This window comes from Lolium perenne, chromosome 7 (assembly GCF_019359855.2).
Source record: "Lolium perenne isolate Kyuss_39 chromosome 7, Kyuss_2.0, whole genome shotgun sequence".
NCBI lineage: Eukaryota > Viridiplantae > Streptophyta > Magnoliopsida > Poales > Poaceae > Lolium > Lolium perenne.
Window position 1 is genome coordinate 176,251,734 of NC_067250.2, and position 20,871 is coordinate 176,272,604.

Here is a 20,871-nt window from a genome sequence, read left to right on the forward strand (position 1 = left end):
ACTCTGCCTGAGGCAAACCACAATAGCTTACCTCAATTGTTTTTCTGAGATAGCATGTTGGCATAAAAATCACCTTCTAAGGTTACTATGTGTGCCTCAATATGTTTCTGTAGTTGGGGCACCTGGGGAAAATTTTAAGGTTGGCACAATTTATCTCCATGCGAAAAAATCATTATTGAGATTACCTTAATTCAGATCAGTAGATTGTGTTAGCTTAACATCTGTTTCTCAGTTTTCCTTGGTTTTCTCTGCAGTTGGTTTTATTTGTTGTGCTTTCTGGTGCTTTCTTCTAGCAAAACAATGTGCTTTTAGAAGTGTATTCTGGATAAAAGGGGCATCACTGCGTTATAGGTCAGTATGTTCATGTTTATCTCTCACACACAACAGGTTTGACAAAGTGGCACTTCAATGCATACAATATATGCCTTCGTCATCATTTGTCCGATGAATGGACTGAATTTCCAACTTAAAAATTAGTAACAGAAATTCCAATCTCAAACCATATTACAATATTTGTGTTTGTTTTCTTTGTCGCTTTCTTTATTTGTATATTCAATTCGAGAAACTCCACAGGGTTTATAATAGGTTTGCTGTTTTCCTTCTCCAACTTACATGCTATCTATAGGAGGTGAGAGTTGATGCTGTTTCTTGCATAATTTAATTTTCTTACTTAATTTTTCTTGAAGTGTCGCCTGAAACAACAACCTCATTATGGAGAACATTGACATAGGCATCCCAAATGGGCCTGCCGAAGATAGTACCCGGGGTTTACTGAAGGCCCACTACCCGAAGAATAAGAAGATTCGGAAGCCCAAGATGTTATTAAGGAAAGCTAGAGTTGTAATAGGAAGTGTTATTTGTAATCTTGCGGGATGAGTTAGAAACCATCCCGGACTCTGTAACTTGTACAACACGAATCCCTCGGCTCCGCCTCCTATATAAAGGGGGAGTCGAGGGACGAGGAAGGCATCGAATCATTGTTTACAAACCCTAATTTTCACAATCGTCGAGTACTTTTCGGCTGAAACCTTCGAGATCTACTTACCCTCTACTTCTAACTAAACCCTAGCCTACAATCCATAGGCATTGACAAGTTAATACCTTGTCAAACATACCATGCATTCTGAAGCTCTGCTCTCTGTATCCTTTATATGCTCTATTAGTCTGTGGTGAGCCAAGCTTTGGTACTCAACCATACTATTGCCAAATGAGCTGAACTTTGGCCTTGCAATTTCTGGTCGTGAACCAAGCACCCCCTGTTACCTTTTCCTTTGGTGACAACTGGCTAAGGTTCTAAAAAGATACTCCCTCCATTCATAAAAGGATGTCGAAGATTTATCTAAATTCGGATATATCTATACACTAAAGAGTGTCTAGATACATTCAAATTTAGATGAACTTATGGCATCCTTTTATGAACAGAGGTTGTACTTGATTTCAGCAGAGAAAAGGGGATATGAATTGCCATCTCGTCCTTTCTCCAAGGTTAGAGGTGTACCAAGGTGTCCTGATATAAAGGAATTTCCAATAAGTATAATTTTCCAATGCATTTAGCCAATCCAATTTGGTAGGCTATGAACTATTTTTTAAAAGATTCTTGCTTCGATCTATTCTAAGCCTGCCGGTTAGCAGTATTTTTTCCATCTTAATTTCAACAAATCATTAGACATCTTGTGTTAGGTATAGATTAATAGATACCTGTGGTCACCTTGAGAATGCCGTTAGTTATTTGTGTTGTAAAAATGTCTATTACGACTGTGTGTAGTTCTATTAATTTGACAATTCCTTAAAGACCTTGAGAATGCCATTAGTTATTTGTGTTGTTAAACAGACAAGCAGAGTTACGTCATATGTTCTAAAGGAAGAAAGTACAATATGAACTAAGGAGGTGATAATTGCTGAAATCCGAAAGGATTGCTATGACTTTGTAAACTATACCATCTAGTGCAGGTCAAAAAATACATCCATATGTACAGTGCGAAATTGCTGACATCTTTGCAACAGGTAAATATTCTTCTGGTTATTCTCTGCAAAAAATGGTTCTCCTGATACAATATATTTATTCAAATTCAGAATGCAGACACAATTCTTGTTAGAAGCTCCCAAGGGATACTACTATGCTGCTTCAGTCACAAACTGGTACAATATATACTTATAATCGAATGTTAAGATAATTAAATCTTTTAGAAATGTATTATTGGTAAATATATGATGCAACATTTTCTACAAAATTCTACGATGCAAAGATTTTGATGCTTTTGCTTCCATCATAATTTCAACAAATCGTTAGACATCTGGTGTTAAGTATAGATTAGTAGATACTATATGTTACATACTGTTTTGAATTTTTGGCTGGGTTGCCATGGCACCCTCCTATATCCACCCGTGGTCACCTTGAGAACAACAACAACAACAACAACAACAACAACAACAACAACAACAACAACAACAATAACATCAAAGCCTTTTTTCCAAGCAAGTTGGAGTAGGCTTGATATAAAACCCAACATAAAAAAGAAACCAAAACAAGGAGAAAGAAAGCAGAAGAAAATGAGTAACTAAGGTTCCGGCACATGGATCGCTGGAGGGATGCTCCGGTGCTCCCCCCTAAGTGAAGTTGAGGGGTCATATTGAGTTTTTTTTTTTAAGCGTTGGGCTAGCCCGAACCCATATCCAGCCCGTCTATACCCATATGTATGGATACGGTATATGTACGTGACGTTTAAAAAAAAAGGTGATCACGTGAGCAGTTAATTAAGATCTAATCCGCTTAAAACTCGCCGATCGTCGTGCATGTGTCTTCTGTTGCCGCGATCGTCGTGAGAAGAAGTTGTACTCCTCCGTCGTCGGAAACCCTAGCGCGAGCACGAGTTGGTGGTGGTAGGGTTGATCTTCCTCTCGGGAGGGATCGATCTGCCGCCGGCGCGCCGGCCGTCTCCGCCGTCGTGCACGTCCCCTTCTGTTGCCGCGATCGCCGTGAGCATTTTACTCCTAGTTGGAACCCTAGCGCGAGCCCGACGCATCAACCGAGCTGGTGGGGGTAGGGTTCCTCTTCCTCCCGGGTGGGATCTGCCGCTGGCGCGCCGGCCGTCTCCGCCGTCGCCGTTGATCGCTCCAACCAGATAAGTGTTGGCGAGCGCGGCTAGGGTTAGGGCCGGCTCCTCTTGCCCTTGAGCGTGGCCTAGCGGCTTCTTCCTCCTCGGACGCATCGATCGACCCCTGTGGTGGGTGTAGGTTTACTCCGGCCGGCGCATCGATCGATTGGTAGGTACGTACATGATAACTCACCTCTTGTTGGGTCATTTTAACTTGTGAAAGAATTTGATGCGGATGTACTGAATTTGAGATTTTTGTTGTAGCTAGGAAATGGATGAGACGATGTCTGTTGTTTGTGAGGTAGAGAATGTTCCTGGAATTGGAGTTCATGGAGATGAGTCAGATAATTCTAGAACGGGGCTTGGTAATGAATCTTTGTCAGGGAGGGAGAATATTTTCGTTGGTTCAAGGTCAGATAATTCCATGAGCTCAGAGCATGGGATGGAAGCAATTATTAATGTAAGTGTATTTGATATATTCAATTTTTTTCATGGAAAGCAAATGCAGAAGGATAAATGTTTTAACATTGTCATGTTATCATTGAATATGTAGATGGACGACATTGACAATGATTATGAGAGAGATATTAGTGATGATGTTGAGTTGGATGAAAACAGCAATGAGGTACATGTAGTGTAATTGTTATTTGATATGCAATGAAATGAGATTACCATTAGAAAGTGGGAAACAGTAATGAGGTACATTTACTTGTTCTCTTAAATTTTTGCAGGAAATATTTGGACTTGAAAATGTGTATGACTATTATGGTGAATCCGACATGGAGAATTGTTTTTATGATGAGTCAGTAGTTGGCAAACATTATGTGGAAGCAAAGCCGTCGAATAGCAATGAGGTACGTATTGGTTAATTTTTTGTGGAAACCAAATTTTTTTTAATAGCCACATAAAAAAATTAGAGTTTGACTGCTATGTTTTTATGTGACAGTCCCATGTTGATGATGGTGATGACGCGAACCTCAGTCAAGCTTGTCAGGCAGAGGATACGATAGAGTTGTACATGATGATAAAGGAGATGACTTTTCCTAGTGAAGAAGCTGCATTCGAATTCTACAACAGCTATGCCAACGATAATGGATTCAGCATCAGATTGGATAAGGTCAGATATAGCAAAAAAATTACGAAACATAGGCGTTACAGGCGTTTTTTGTGTTCAAGGGAAGGTGAGCGTGATCCAAAGTTGATGACCGAAGAGGGACATAGCCGGAGGCTCAGACCACTGTCTCGATGCAACTGTGAGGCGCACATGACTGTGAAGCTGAATGAAAAACTTGGTTTCTGGTATGTTGATAGTTTTGATGACAAGCACAGTCATACGTTAGCAAGAGCGGATGAAACACCTTTTCTTTGGTCGCATAGAAAAATCAGAGATCATCAGAAGGCTGAGATCTTAGCTATGGGAGCTGCAGGTATTAGGAAGCACACCATAATGGATTCCATGATTAGCAGAAGTGGATGGTATGGCGGCGTTGGGTACGTCCGACGGGATCTGTACAACCTTTGCGGCAAGGAAAAGAGGAAACTACTTGCGAAGGGTGATGCTGCCACGACCATAGGCATTATGCTCAGCAGAAAGGAGAAGGACCCAAGTTTTTATTTCGACTATGACTTGGATGAAGAAGGACGGCTGAAGAGAATGTTCTGGTGTGACTCGCAGTCTGTACAGGACTATGAGGACTATGGAGATGTGCTTGTGTTTAACAGCACGTACAAGATGAATCGCTATCGTATGCCATTCATACCTTTTGTTGGTCTAAACAATCACCGTAGGACTACGGTTTTTGGTTGTGCCATAGTTTCAGATGAGAAAGAAGAAACTTATGTGTGGTTGCTGCAAACATTTCTGAAGGCAATGTGTCAGAAGAAGCCTTTGAGTGTAATTACGGACGCCGACTCAGCGATGATTAGGGCAATCCGCACTGTATTTCCCGATGTCTGGCACCGCATATGTTCTTGGCATGTTGAAAAAAATATGAAGATCCATCTCAGTCACAAGTCGTTGGGCGAGTTCCGGTCTATGTTGTACTATAGCACGTCCATAGCCGAATTTGAGCAGAGATGGCAGGCTTTTTTAAAAAGATGGAAGACAGAGAACACGGAAATTTGGTTGAGGAGGATGTACAGGAAGAGGCACCTGTGGGCTGCAGCTTTTCTGACAGAGGGTTTTTGGCTTGGTATGAAGAGCAACCAGCGGAGTGAAAGTCTGAATTCCTGCCTTCACCTGCACCTTGATGGAGAAATGACTTTGGTGGACATGATATTGCACTATGAGAATTGCATTACCCGCATCCGTGAGAACGAGGCACATGATGACTGCACGGCCTCACAGACATTACCTGTGCCCGTAACAAGCTGCAGGGATCTGGAGGTATTTGCTACCCACGTGTTTACGCCGGCAAACTTCTATATATTGCAGCTAGATTTGAGGTCAGTTGGCGGCATAGTGACTTTGGAAAGAAAGCTGGGATGTGGGTCTGAAACTTTTGTCGTGGCATGGCATAATAAACCAAAGAGGCAGTTCACCGTGGAATATACACCGGGAAATCCTAAAGAAACTATAAAGTGCAGCTGCAGGAGAATGATTCGAAAAGGACTCCCTTGCAAACATATATTCCATGTTCTATGTGTTCTGCAAATATCTGAAATTCCAAAGTGTTGTGTTCTTCGTCGGTTATCAAAAGACGCAAGAAATGGACTGCCTGCTAGGCGAACGAGTGATATGTTTGGAGTAGGTTGGTCAGGTACAGCGGATAGAATTGAATATAGCAAGGTCGTTGTGTTATCCTCGCAAGCTATGCATGCAGCATGCAAACACCCAACACTTTGGGCTCGATTACAGGATGCTTTAAAGGACGTGATAGCAAAGGCGATTGAGTACGACAAGGAGGGTACGGTGGGTGCTGTTCCGATTTGTCTAAGCTCATTAGCAGTTGAACATGTGGAGGACCGAGAAGGAAACATGGTTAAGGTCCAGGATCCTATTAAAGTATCGAGCAAAGGTACACATAATTCAGATGATGACAACCGTCCCAAGTCTAAAAATGGAAGACCTCTATCGTACGACGAGCACAAAATTAAGTGCGGGGCTTGCAAAGAGCCAGGTCACAACCGGCGCAGCAAGAAATGCAAACTTAACAACAAGTGAGTGCCTATAAGCTGTCCTACTTACATAATTCAACAAAAGTAGCATTTTATAATTAGCATGTAATTTCCAATGCAGGTAGTACAAGAACTGTTACCATTATATATGTACTGGCGGCATCAGCAGTGGACTCATGCATCATCTTATGTTGAATGGCAACTCTTATAGATGTAGGGGTTTAAGTTTCAGACGATGAACCTACTGTTTGTAAAGTGGTGGATATGTTCACTCTAGTGTCTTTTGTGCTAATCTATGTAATCGTCGCGACTATTTGAACTACCTCTCTCTTTTTATGTGAAATTGTATGTTCTTTTGCTGAACTTCAATAATCATGGAAGGATTACTGTGTTTATTATGTTTTTATGAGTGATTTGTACTGAACTATGTTCTCTTTTTATGAGTCAATTAACTCAATTCTTGTAAAGCTGATTTCTACTCGGTGGCTTCTCTTTTATGTATCCTGTTTTTTTCTTCAATTTTTTCTATATTATTGTTTGCTTTCATGTTGGTTCTCTGTACTATAGTTTTATTCTTTCCTATAATGTTTCACAATAAATCGTAATATTTTCGATTCCATTACAAATTTGTGATAACACAAAGAATTATCTTTCCTAAATGATGTTAAAATAATAAACCAACAATTTTTTTTGCATGCGTGGATGTTGAGCTTTACGTGGTGGGTATAGCATGTCTTGGGCCGATAGAGTTGGCGGCCCAATTAAATATAAAGCCTAACTCGATGGGCCGTTTCTATTTAACAAAGTGTTCCCTAACTCGCTGTTAGGGTTCGTCTGTGTTGCCTATGTCTCGCCGCGGGGTGATCGGCGGGCCGCACGCGATCGTGAACTCATCGGATAGAGCGGATCCGATGGACGGCGACCACGGATGGGCGAAGCTTACATCTGTTGTGCATTACAACAGAGGGAAGATGAAGACCGCGGCAAAGACATACCCTAGTTGAGCCGGTTAGTACCTGATTATTTGCTGTTTTATAAAAGAATTCTTCCATAACCCATAATCTGCTATGATGAAATATAGGATGATGACGAAGGCATGGTTCAGTTTGTTGATGTTTTGCCGCAGTACGAGTTTGATCCATTGTACTACGGTATTGAGAAGAACACAAAGAACAGGTGTGGCCACTCGGTGTTCCCTGCTCGCCGTGTTTGCAACGACGGTTACGACACTGGAAGACGGTTTTTGGGTTGTCCATATGAGGTATACTTTCAAACCATATAATTTCATGTTTGAACTTTATTTATATGCTATGTTTTCATATGATATGTTTTCTTTCAGGGAATACATACATGCGCGTATGTAGAGTGGGTTGACAGTGAATGGAAAGGAAGAGAAAGATATGTGATAGGGCAACTATCCGAGAAGATCAACAAGGTGCAGAACGAAAATGAAGACAAAGAAAAAACCTTGAAGATACAATTGAAAATGCAGAGAAAAGTGTTGAAGTCTAAGGACAATATTATTTGCTTTCTAGCAACAATGTGTGTTGCAATGTTTGGGTTAGTAGTAGGAATAATATGCAAGCATTTCAAGTAGTTGTTTTATTTGCAACATATTCAAATTAGTCGTGTGTAATTGGAAATGTCAAGATGAAAAAATTATTTCCAATGATGTGGTCATGTCAAAATATCATGCAAGTGTGTTTCGGTGTGTGGATGAAAAATTAAATGTGGTTTCAGATGAAATGGAAGTGTGTTTTTGTTTGTACCTGAAAAATGCTACTGTGTGTGAGTTTGTAGCTGAAAAAAGGCTACTATGCATATCCGTTCGGAACTTTAGCCCCATTTTTTGAAGCAACCTATTTTTCGACCTCCTCCAAATGTCCTCAAAATTTTCACACATGGTATGTAACAGAAATAAACATGGAATGTGATGATATTTTTATCATTATGAATATTTTTGAATTAGGATGTGGCGAAAAGGGTTTTATGGTGAATATGAGTCTAACTTGCACTAAAATAGATTCAAACACCTTGGATGGGGCCAATATTCTTGTAGAGTGAATGGTGCAGGCATGTGCAAGTGTGGCCTCACCCTAGCATGCCCATCTACCTGATTTACCCAAAAAATGCATGTTTCCGCTTAAAACCCTATGTTTCGGGTGTCTGGGTGCAACTAACCATGGTGTACCCCACAATATTCTTGTAAACTTAATTTTTAAATGTTTTTTATTAATAATTGATATTACATACATGGGAGCCTATAAAAAAAATTTGAGGTGATTTAGAGATGGTCGAAAAATTCACTTGCTCTACGACGGACCGTTTGGTATAACTTTATCCCCATTTTTTAAGCAAGTGATTTTTTTGACCTCCTCCAAATCACCTCAAATTTTGTAGACATGGTATGTAACACAAACAATCATGGAATGTGAAGATATTTTTCATTTTTAGATATTTTGGAAGACCTAGTGGATGCTCCATGGTTGGGAGGTGCCGATACAAGGGTTTTAGGGTCAAAATGGGTCTACCATGGCCTAAAACATACCCAACCACCTTGGATGGGGCCAATATTTGGCACACTTGTGCATGCTGGTGTGCCCCACCCTTTTTTAATTGCTCTTTGTAGGTTGGTTTTTGCATTCATGGTGATCCCATGGTTGGGAGGTGCCGATACAAGGGTTTTAGTGTCAAAATGGGTCTACCATGGCCTAAAACATACCCAACCACCTTGGATGGGGCCAATATTTGGCACACTTGTGCATGGTGGTGTGCCCCACCCTTTTTGGATTGCTCTTTGTAGGTTGGTTTTTGCATTCATGGTGATCCCATGGTTGGGAGGTGCCGATACTAGGGTTTTAGGGTCAAAATGGGTCTACCATGGCCTAAAACATACCCAACCACCTTGGATGGGGCCAATATTTGGCACACTTGTGCATGCTGGTGTGCCCCACCCTTTTTAATTTCTCTTTCTAGGTTGGTTTTTGCATTCATGGTGATACCATGGTTGGGAGGTGCCGATACTAGGGTTTTAGGGTCAAAATGGGTCTACCATGGCCTAAAACATACCAAACCACCTTGGATGGGGCCAATATTTGGCACACTTGTGCATGCTGGTGTGCCCCACCCTTTTTTAATTGCTCTTTGTAGGTTGGTTTTTGCATTCATGGTGATCCCATGGTTGGGAGGTGCCGATACTAGGGTTTTAGGGTCAAAATGGGTCTACCATGGCCTAAAACATACCCAACCACCTTGGATGGGGCCAATATTTGGCACACTTGTGCATGGTGGTGTGCCCCACCATTTGTTAATTTCTCTTTCTAGGTTGGTTTTTGCATTCATGGTGATACCATGGTTGGGAGGTGCCGATACTAGGGTTTTAGGGTCAAAATGGGTCTACCATGGCCTAAAACATACCAAACCACCTTGGATGGGGCCAATATTTGGCACACTTGTGCATGCTGGTGTGCCCCACCCTTTTTAATTGCTCTTTGTAGGTTGGTTTTTGCATTCATGGTGATCCCATGGTTGGGAGGTGCCGATACTAGGGTTTTAGGGTCAAAATGGGTCTACCATGGCCTAAAACATACCCAACCACCTTGGATGGGGCCAATATTTGGCACACTTGTGCATGGTGGTGTGCCCCACCCTTTTTGAATTTCTCTTTCTAGGTTGGTTTTTGCATTCATGGTGATCCCATGGTTGGGAGGTGCCGATACTAGGGTTTTAGGGTCAAAATGGGTCTACCATGGCCTAAAACATACCCAACCACCTTGGATGGGGCCAATATTTGGCACACTTGTGCATGCTGGTGTGCCCCACCCTTTTTTAATTGCTCTTTCTAGGTTGGTTTTTGCATTCATGGTGATCCCATGGTTGGGAGGTGCCGATACTAGGGTTTTAGGGTCAAAATGGGTCTACCATGGCCTAAAACATACCCAACCACCTTGGATGGGGCCAATATTTGGCACACTTGTGCATGGTGGTGTGCCCCACCCTTTTTTAATTGCTCTTTCTAGGTTGGTTTTTGCATTCATGGTGATCCCATGGTTGGGAGGTGCCGATACTAGGGTTTTAGGGTCAAAATGGGTCTACCATGGCCTAAAACATACCAAACCACCTTGGATGGGGCCAATATTTGGCACACTTGTGCATGGTGGTGTGCCCCACCCTTTTTTAATTTCTCTTTCTAGGTTGGTTTTTGCATTCATGGTGATCCCATGGTTGGGAGGTGCCGATACTAGGGATAAGGTGCACGCGCCAATACAAACTTTTCCCCTAAAATTTGAGTAACAAAATCTTGATTATAATATATGTATATAGTATCGTTGGATTCACATTGAAAATACACTTTATAATGATACTAATCTAATACAAATATTAATCGTGTATTTGAAGTAATGTTTGGCAAACATATCCGCCGGCTCAGTCTTCCGGAGGTACTTATAGGGGTAGGGTGTGCGTGTGTGCGTTCATAGGGGTGAGTGTATGCGCGTGTATATGAGCGTCTGTGTTTGTACTGTGTTTCTCAAAAAAAAAAAAAGCTCCTAAACCGATGACATGTAGAGCAACGTGGCAAGGGAGAGGAGGCTATGGTGACGTGTAAAGCTACCTGGCGAGGGACCTGAGGCGTCTGCGCATATAAAAGCTTCGTCTCCCACATCTGCGGCCATTTCCCCCCGTTCCCCACCTCTCCGAGAATCTCTCCGCCAAAAAACCCCTCTCCCTCTCCATCTACCTCGCTCCGCCGGTAGTTTAGGTTTTCGCATCGCCGATCCAGTCGATTCGGCGGTGATGGAAGCTGCGGGAGTAGCAGTTGGCGCGGACGATCTGGAGAACTTGGCGGCCGTCGATGTTGCTGCATCGGCGGAGGCGGTTGGAGGCGAAGGCGGTGGTGGAGAGTCCAGCATTACGGCGGTCGCTGCGAGGTCCACCGTCGTCGATGCCTCTGTCATCGGGTCGGTCGTCGTCGGCCCGGTGGTCGCGGCACGGGCGGATCTGGACGCGGAGGAATCTGCGGAGGAGGATTCGTCGTCCTTGGCGGAGAAGGCCGTGCCGGATCTGCTCGCTGCGCCGGCGTCCGGCGACGTCTCGGAGGTGAAGCCGGACTTGCATATGGAGGTAACTGCTCGTTCTACCCCTTTTTTTCCTGTGGATTAACGGGTCTACCAGGCTACCTTATCCAAACAACATCTTAATTACTTGCTCTGATAATGTTGATACTGGGTAGGTTATGCTCGGGGTTTACTCTGACGTTATCACGGTAGCAACTATGGAGCTTAACTAATGTTCTATGCTGTGCCGTGATGTTTGTTCATTTTGTTCATGTGCTGGATAGTTGCACAAGGATCTCTATTGTACAAATCAGAGGGAGTAGTTGATGTAAATGAACTATGCCTGATTACAAATGCATAACACAAGTTAGAATCTCAAATCATGATAGTGATTCTTAGTTTTTACACTAGGTCTAACCCTTTTAAGTATTTTACTTTTGCAATAGGTACTACTAATTGCATGATATGGTCCACATAACCTAGCTTATAAATTCCATGTTTCGGTACTTTATTATCAAATTTATTTACTGCGCCGTAGGAAAATACAGCAACTTATAAATGTTGATCAAAATCATTTCTATTACGTAATAATAAATAAAGCATTTCTGTATGACATGATTACCATTACTTGTTTGTAATTAATAATAAGGACTTAGGAGTTAGGAGTATACATAAGATGATACAATGAAAGAATGTTAAATATGATATGGATTATTGTTTCCTTTTTGATTTTTTGGTATGCAAACTATTTTGATGACTTTTTCCTTGAGGGGATTAATGTGTGGATTTATCTTTTTGGTATGTAGGTTGGCGAAGGGTCTAGGAAGAGGAAGCGGGAGGACGTGGAACCTGTGCCTCCTCCAAACCAGCATGAGGAAGAACCTGTTATCGCTGATGCAAAGCAAACCAGAGGAGGTGGTGGAACCCGTGCCTCCTCCAAACCAGCATGAGGAAGAACCTCATCGCAGATGCAGCAAACCAGGAGGAGGTGGTGGAACCTGTGCCTCCACCAAACCAGGAGGAGGAAGAACCTGCTGATGCTGATGCTGCAAACCAGGAGGAGGTGGTGGTGCCTGTGGATGGTCCATACCAGGACTTGGAGGAATCTGATGGCTCGCTGGAGGTGAGCAATATATTTAGTTGTGTACCCTTCCATCTATTTCATTTTGTTTGGTTTGCATCTGTAATTGTAATTTGTACACATTGTTCTTGTCTAGTATGACTCACAGGATTCTGCGGAGTCGGTTGACAGCAGGAACATGGGGTCATTCAAAAGGAAGCTCCTGGAGAAGCTGCATAATGGGGACCTGCCTTTCAAGAAGCGTGGGAAGTACTTCTGTCCATGGCACAAGTCGAAGCCGAAGGGTGGCAAGCTTGATCATCTGAGGCAGCATGCCGAGGAGCTAGCCATCTCTGGCACCTCTAGGCAGATTAGGGTACAACATTATGGACTTTGGTGGTGCTCTCTGTCGAGGATGATGCCTAGATGTTGTGGACTGATGTGATGTTGTTGCTTTTGCTTTATGGCGTTGAACTATGTCAGTAATGAGTGTTGAACAAAGTTAGTTTTGTAAATAACTAAGTTATTTACCTAGTGTGACCATCTATTATATTGATGGTCTTATTTTGTGAATATGTGTGGAACTAAGTTATGTAATTAAGTATAATGTATGTATTGGTGTGCTGATGCTTAGCTATGTCTTGCCTTTGGAATGATGGTGGTTGCATGTTACATCCATATGCATCATCTGGTGCAACTTGTCATCTGCATAATTGTGCCGAGAAAATTGCTGATGGCTTTGGAATGCTGGTGGTTGCATCTTTGAGCACTTTGCGTCGCCTTGGTTGCCCTCCTCTCCACAGTAGCTATGTCTGCACTGTAATGTGCATAGGTGTACCAATTTTATGTTGTAATACAAAATTACAGAATAAAAATATAAATGAGTTGAGTCAGTCGGGCCGCATTAGGATAACTTAATAGTTCCGGTGGCCCAGTATTACCCAAATTGAAAAGCTAAAAAATAATGGCCTGACGGCCCATCCCGCACCTATATACAAGCTCAACGCTTTCTTATACCCTAATCGTGGGATTGCCTGATAAATTATTCCCATTTTTTTGCCGTCGCCGCCTCCGACACCTGCGTACCATTGTGGAGCTGTCGTCGGTGAGAGGTATGATAAAACCCTATGCATATCCGTCCGGAACTAGATCATCTATCTCCCCTCTGTTGCTCATCTATCTCCCCTCTATTCTCCGTGCGGTTGTTTCTGACAATTGATCAAATTGTCGACAACACATAGATCTCATACATTAGCTGCAGCAATTATTGCCCAAGACATGCGCCATGTTAGATCTGTTTTTCATCGATGTCCCGGGCCTAATATGCATTCATTTTTGTCATCTATTTGTCGACAACACCTACATTAGCTACAGTAACTGCAATCAGTTTCTCATCTATTTGTCGACAACACCTAGATCTGCTACAGTAACTGCAATCAGATTCTCATCTATTTGTCGACAACACCTAGATCTGCTACAGTAACATGCAGTACTAAAAGATTGAATCTTGTACATTTTGAGGTCATACTATTGAAGTTGTCATGTAACATATGTCATAGATTATCATGAATGTTACATTAAATGCATTTTTTATAACTATGTTTGATCACTCGTAATGGTATGAAGGTGAACATGGACGCTCACGTACCTGAAGTTGTTGCTCCTGGGGATGCGCAGAAAAGAATTACTATGAGAGGTAAGAATGATCCTTCCAACAAAAATGTTTCAGTACATATATTATTGTTCATTACTATCCAAAATTATGCATTCAGGTCCAGGAATTATGGGGAATGCAGATTTTGACTCCTTCTGTGTGTTTGCCAATCTGGTGGAGATGGATGATGAACAACTTGCTAGACTGAAGCGTGTATTTTGTAAGCACAACCCAAGTAGACCCCTCTATGTCTTCACCATAAAAAATTCAATCATCATCAAGGGCAAAGCCAAAATGGTAATCAATTTTTGAATAAATCATAAGCCATCATTACTGTCCAAGCGTATGTCAAATTTTTTTGCTAACAAATGATTGCTCATTGACTCCTTTTGCAGTACTTCTCAAAGGCCTACACCATGGAGTACATTGTGAAGAATCTGAAATTACCATCCGAAATTCAAGTCTTTTCCAGGAATAGAAAAGTTGCTAAAGTTAGGATGGTCTTGAGCAAAGTAGGGAAAACTGCCATGATTACCTCAAATTGGATGGATGTTGTGAAGCAAAATAAGATGCAAGTTGGTGACATCTACATATTCTGGTTTCGTGGTAGCAAGGAGGGTGGTCTGAAGCTCCTAGTTGATCAACTATGAAATCACCACGTATTTTAAATGCTTACACATGACAACTGTGTCATGAAACATGGACATTAGTGTGTGCTACATATTATGTTTGATTAATTGTTAACGCATGTTTTATTGTCATGACATTAGTGTGTGCTGCATATTATGTTTCAATAATGATTTACGCATGTTTTATTGTCATGAAATAGTGGTGTTTGCTATTAATCGATCACATAAGCACTGCATAAAAAGTGGCGTCATCATGCACCAAATCTAGGCCATATTGCGTAGCTTCAAGCTGTGCAGGGCCCGCGTAAAAAGGTAGCCCATTTCGGTGTGTTCCCACATAACGTGATTTAATTTCGGCTGGGCAGTTGCCATTTTTTGTGCAGGGCAGTTCACACCGAGTCATCTTCCCTCCCCTTCTTTCTCCTCCTCATTTGCCATTTATTCTGCAGTGCATTTCCCACCGATTCATCTTCCCTCCCCTTCTTTCTCCTCCTTTCTCCACACTGCCCTCTTCGTCTACCTCTCGAAATGGACCAGGAAAGAGAGTTCAGCAATCACAGCACTGACATGGATCAGGAAAGGGAGGTTAGCAATCAGAGCAGTGACACGGATCAGGAATGGGAGGTTACCAGTCACAAAACTGAAATCCGGAAGATTGTCGCACATCAAACTGAGATTGAGGTTGTCTACACCGACGACAACCATAAAGCAGCCGAGATTGTGGACATGTACGAGCAGTGGTTGAGCAAGGATGAATACAAGTTCATGGGCCTGGACTTCGAGTACTGCGACCCGGAGTACAAAGGTGACTATCGGATCGCCGTCGTCCAACTGGCGATGAAAGATCACGTATTGGTCTACCAATGGTCAAGGTATGTATATTTGATTTTTACAGTGGCTCTTGCAAACTTGAAATATGAAACCCGGTTTTACATAACCTCTATCATCTTGATTTGATGCTTCATGCTAGTTCATTTCTGTGATTTGATATTTTTGATGTGGTTACTTAGTTGTTATTTAGTTACTCATGTGCCTGTAGTTATGGTAAATCCCCCTCACAAACATAGTACTGGTACTCATTCATCTTTAAGGATAAAATCTGAACTTCTAAATCCATTTGAATGTACTGATATGAACCATGATATGTACTTCCATTCAAGTTCAGACAAAAAATGTTAAATGACACGTAGGAATGAAATATTATCACATAATTTCATTGCATTTCACAACTCAATTTCAGCATTTTTTCCCAACAATATTTTACCAGTTAATCTTTTCCATTTTTATGGTGGAGCAGTAGCCAACCGTGGTGTCCCAAACTCATGGATTTCCTACGCAGTGGTGTCCACTTTGCTAGCGTCGATATCAGAAATGACAGAATAGCAATGCAGCGAAGTTGGAATATTGAGATACCAATTGAGTACCACATCGATCTGCAGGACTTGTTCCAGCTTGAACGCGACAGGACTGGGATGGCTGACATGGCAGCCGCACTCATCGATATGAGCTACAAAGGAATGAAGAAAGAATTCCCATCTGTCCAAAGACAAGTTCTGGGAGAAGAATCCCCTCGATGAAATTAATCTGGAGTATGCAGCCAGAGATGGGTTTGTGGCGTACAAACTGTACCATATAATCCGTCAATGCAACTATGGACAGCGCCACCGGCTACCTCCGCAAGCAACACCAACTGCATTGCAACCCAGTTCAACGGGCGGCACAAAGGCTTCTTCATCGAGCAGCAGCAAAGGAAAAGAATTGGCTGGCACCAAGCGCCCAAGTGGGGATGAAGCGTGGACACACACTCGCATCACTGATGGGCATGAATATTGGACTGCCGCGTCCTGGAGTTTTCCCATGTGTTATCAAACAAGCCCTCCTCGTTTTCGTGGGGGCCACTGGGACGAGTGGCCAGAGGAGAAGAAGCCGAAGATAGATTGGAGTGGTGCTGCCCCAAACACACCCTAGATAGATCTATGTTCTGTGAAGTGTGTATGTTGATACTACGGTTTTGTAAATGGGTTGAACTACTTGACTAAATGCAAAGTGTGTGTGTGCACCTGAAAAAATCTTCAACGAAATTGATGTGTGTACGTGAAAAATTCTAGTGTGTGTGAGTGTGTAGCTGAAAAAAGGCTACTATGTTGGTGTATGATTCTTTACAAATGCAAAGCGTGTGTCTACACCTGAAAAAATCGCACAACGAAAATGATACCGACTTGGTACACTGTGTTTGTGTATGTAGCTTAAATGTTACTTTCAGTGTTTGTGTGCAACTGAAAAATCATCAAGAAATCATGATCAAAAAATATGTACGTGTGTGTCTGTATGTGCACCTCAATAAAACAAGAAACAAGAATATATGATTAAGCAAACAAAATAATAGGATAGCCATATGTCTTGAACAAAACGAAAAAAGTATTCATGGTCACTTGACAACATAACATAGTTGATAGAAGGAAAAAAGCTATTCATGGTCAGGAAACCTTCTTCGGGACTAAAACCTAACCACTCAAACTTTTATCTTCCATTTTCTATGTCTTCTTGTTGATCCTGGAAGCGACGGACCGAATTCTCTCTTTCACCATCTCTAACGTGTTCGAAGGTGATAACATCATTTCAGCGACAATTCGTCTTCGCCTTCCATTAATTTTGATCTAAACAATATTACGAAATATGGGTTAGATGTAACACATTTTTGTTAATCCAAGGGTGTACATACAGACGATTTTTAACAAACCTGTGAAATCTCTGCAGTCATCCGGTCCCCATCCCAATGCTCCATGCATTCCATCACAAACAATCCACAAGAGTTCCTGTTGTAAATGCAAAATCTCGATAACGTTAATCCTCTCATGTATTGATCATAAACTTAAATTGGTGTAACATTAACTCACCCGTCATGTTGCTGCGGCATGTCGTACTCTAATATCGGCCACTTTGAAACGTCGGGATGATTTCCACTCGTGATTTCGTTGGCCACTTGCATATCATCTGCAATTTGGCGCCGCTGTAGAGAGATAACAGTTATGCTAATTTGCGCAATTCAGTGTGTTACAAGTAATGTGGACAATTTGTTTTTCACTTACAAGTGCCTCAACAGTCTCCAACGTAAACTCTAGAGGATAAAGCGAGTCGAGAACTTGGAATTCTTGCTTCGGTGTGTGCATGACAACGGTCGTCCAGTGTGTATTGCCAATGTTGAGTGGAAAATAAACCTGCAAAAAATTAGAACATATGAAAAAAATGAGATGTCATTCGGCAAGTTTATTAGCAGAGTACTACAATATTTTATAACAATCATATATTACGTACCTTGTCACGGACGGTGTATTCCGTCAACACTCTACCAACCGCGCCAGATCTTACCATCGCGCTATCCATGTTCTTGCTGGATTCTTTGGGTTTGTCTCCGGCAATTGCCCGGTCTACTAGATATTTTGATCTCCATGCTGGACACAAGAAGCGATCATCCCCAACACGGAGGTTCAAATGCCCAATGTAACCATCAATGACCTGCGAATAACATAATGACATTATATGTTAATAACATACATGTAAATATTAAATGTATGGAATAGATGTGTTCTACACACTTACATCATCGGACAACCATTTTTCGTCGAGAACAACACGTAGCCGCTCAGCGTTAACTTCATCGCCCCGGCCACTCCGGTAAACAGTCTTTTTTTTGTGCTGGTCTGAGCGAGATGCAAGCTCGAGGAAGACTATAGCTGCGTCTACAAGTTCAGCCGTCAAATCGCATGATGCATCCGGTTTTGCATTTTTATCTGCTCCAGATTTATCATCGAAATTCAGAGCTGCATGCATATGAAAATGATTAGCAAATACAACATTTCTTATAGAGAATATTAAAAATAATGGGACAAATAAACTACCTTTTGTGGATGAACCACGGACTTGACGCTTGGTGCGTCTGTCTAGAGCATAGGGAGATTGAAATTTTTTGGGAATTGTTCGCTTCCTCTTCCCAGCCAACTCATCTTCCTTTGATTTAGATAAGAACTTGCTAATACTTACTGCGTCGAGATCAATTTCTGAATCTGATGTCACCGGATCAGCATTTTCAATGATGAACGGATTATCCGGTGTGCTATCAACATCGCCAAATGGCTTTCCTGCTGGAGTACCATTCAGTCCACCAGCCTTGTCAGGTGTGCGCATAGCATCATTTGCATTCTTGGTAGTACCATTCTTAGCAGGCTCCTTTAATTTTTTTTCCAATTTATCAACTTCATCAGCCAGGTTCATGTCAATGATACGAATAGAATCTCCACCTCCTGCTGAATCGCTCTCTTCCTTGTACATGAACTCTTTTTTATCACGAGGGCCGTTCCGGAAAGAGTTGACATCTTCCTGGTCCTCCATGTTACCGGAAACCGGTGCGGCTGCTGGTTTGTAAGTCACGCCTTCCTTATTAAATATCTCCAATGTTCTCTGCAACACAAAAATATATAAGTTCATGAACGATTGCATTTTCAATAACAAAAGAAAATGACACAACAATTAGGCGTTTCACCTGAGCACATAAGGCAGGGATGGTAGCCAACATCTTCTGCAATTGTGCATCTAGGTAACCCGTTAAACGATTTATCAGAATTTCCGTCTGACCGTTATCAATGGGTTTTGGAGCCTGTTTCTTTTTTGGAACAGCACTCGCGGGCTTGGCGTTATTCTGATGAGCAGCCACAGGATCTGGCACAACTGGCTCCATCATCCGATACTCTTCAGTGATATTTTCATCAATCTGCACGTTATATAATGCAAGAGTTAAGTACTACAGTTTTGAATTGATTATTTACAAAATTAAGTGTGCCTATTCGTAACACTGAAATTAGTACCTTCACGTTACCACGACCTCGACCATTCTCATAGTCAAAATTGTCTCTCCGCGTGGCAGCTGCTTCATTCCAGTTCCTCATTAGAGGGCGCATGGACAGTTTAGGATTAAATGCACAGTCGCCTTCTAGCGGCTGACATTTTTCCCAGTACAAGTACTGCATGCATGTAAACAAAGGAGAGTAAATTAATTATCTATACGTGAAAAATGCAGTGAGATGTAGTATGCACAACACTCCGACATAAGACCATACATACCTGCAACATTCCTAAGTTCCCTTTTGGCCACTGACGGATTTGTCTACCTTTTCTTACCAGCCTAATGCTATCCAACAGAACCCTAAGAGTGAATGCATTCCAATTGATTTTTGAGATTCGGTTCACATCTTCTACTAGTGCATAGAACTTGTGTGGGACAATCTTCGTCGCCATAGGAGCAAGTACTGTTCCCAGAAGCACTAGCACTACCCTCCTCAGGAAGTCATCATCGGCAAGTTTACTTTTAATGATGTCGTCAATTAATTCGTCGATAACGATGTTACCGGTTGATTTGCTTATGAACTGTGGTGGGATGCGATGCTTCACGTCTTCACCTTCCTCGGTAAGTATTTCCCCAGCAGAAAATCCTTCATTAACCAGACCAAGGAGACACTCAACATCAACAAAACCAAGAGACACCACGCCATTGTTCTCTCCTATTTCGAATGTACCAGTGGCAGGGTCAAAAACATCAAGCATGAACCTGGAACAAAAATGAAGATGAATCAATAAGTACTATGCAAAAATAATCCACGAATTACAAATGACATATGAACATGTGATGAAATATTACGTAATATACATGTGAGAAGGTGTACCTGATCAATATTGTACGCATCTTCACAGAAGGAATCATCATCATACTTCTTAAATTAGTTAGAGCTAGTCTAGCACGTTGATCCACGGTAAGACGGGCCATGAGCCTACACCATTTTTCGATGTTGCAGCAAACTTCACCCCTAAGCTCGTCCATTCTATCAAGGAAAAACACTATATTACGAAAGTAATATGTCACGTACAAAAAACTAAATTAAATGTGCAAGAGGGAGACTTGAATACAACATGATTTTACATACGATGTGTGGGATGACATTATTAATTGTACATACGATGTGTGAGATGATATGCTTTCAACAGACAAATCATGGTGAAATTTTATACAAAAAAATTGAGAGCAAACATCTGCCCGGCCTATATATGAAACCCCTCAATAAAATTTACATCTTAAAAACCGATAATTGCAGTGTTTTCTATTTTCATGCTACAAGAGCGATGCATATATAGGAAAACTGCTGACAAAGGATTGACTGGATCCGACGTATTCGGGCATGAAGTCATGTTAAAGTTTTACTTAACCTAAACG

At 41.8% G+C, this 20,871-nt stretch overlaps 2 protein-coding genes across 2 annotated transcripts; one reads left to right on the forward strand and one right to left on the reverse strand.

Moving 5' to 3' along the window:
- Positions 1-2,784: 2,784 nt before the first annotated feature.
- Positions 2,785-5,867, forward strand: LOC139833767 (protein FAR1-RELATED SEQUENCE 5-like). Its single transcript, XM_071824109.1, has 5 exons — positions 2,785-3,555; positions 3,649-3,720; positions 3,827-3,949; positions 4,042-5,540; positions 5,846-5,867. Exons 1-5 carry the CDS (start codon positions 3,367-3,369, stop codon positions 5,865-5,867), a joined length of 1,905 nt encoding a protein of 634 aa, XP_071680210.1. The 5' UTR covers positions 2,785-3,366.
- A 10,922-nt stretch (positions 5,868-16,789) lies between these two features.
- LOC127315700 (uncharacterized) lies at positions 16,790-20,427 on the reverse strand. Its single transcript, XM_071824110.1, has 11 exons — positions 20,327-20,427; positions 19,728-20,211; positions 19,472-19,627; positions 19,150-19,377; positions 18,509-19,067; positions 18,210-18,430; positions 17,925-18,125; positions 17,699-17,827; positions 17,507-17,619; positions 17,350-17,425; positions 16,790-16,795 (listed from the first exon to the last, which is right to left on the reverse strand). Exons 1-11 carry the CDS (start codon positions 20,425-20,427, stop codon positions 16,790-16,792), a joined length of 2,274 nt encoding a protein of 757 aa, XP_071680211.1.
- Between the last annotated feature and the right edge of the window lie 444 nt (positions 20,428-20,871).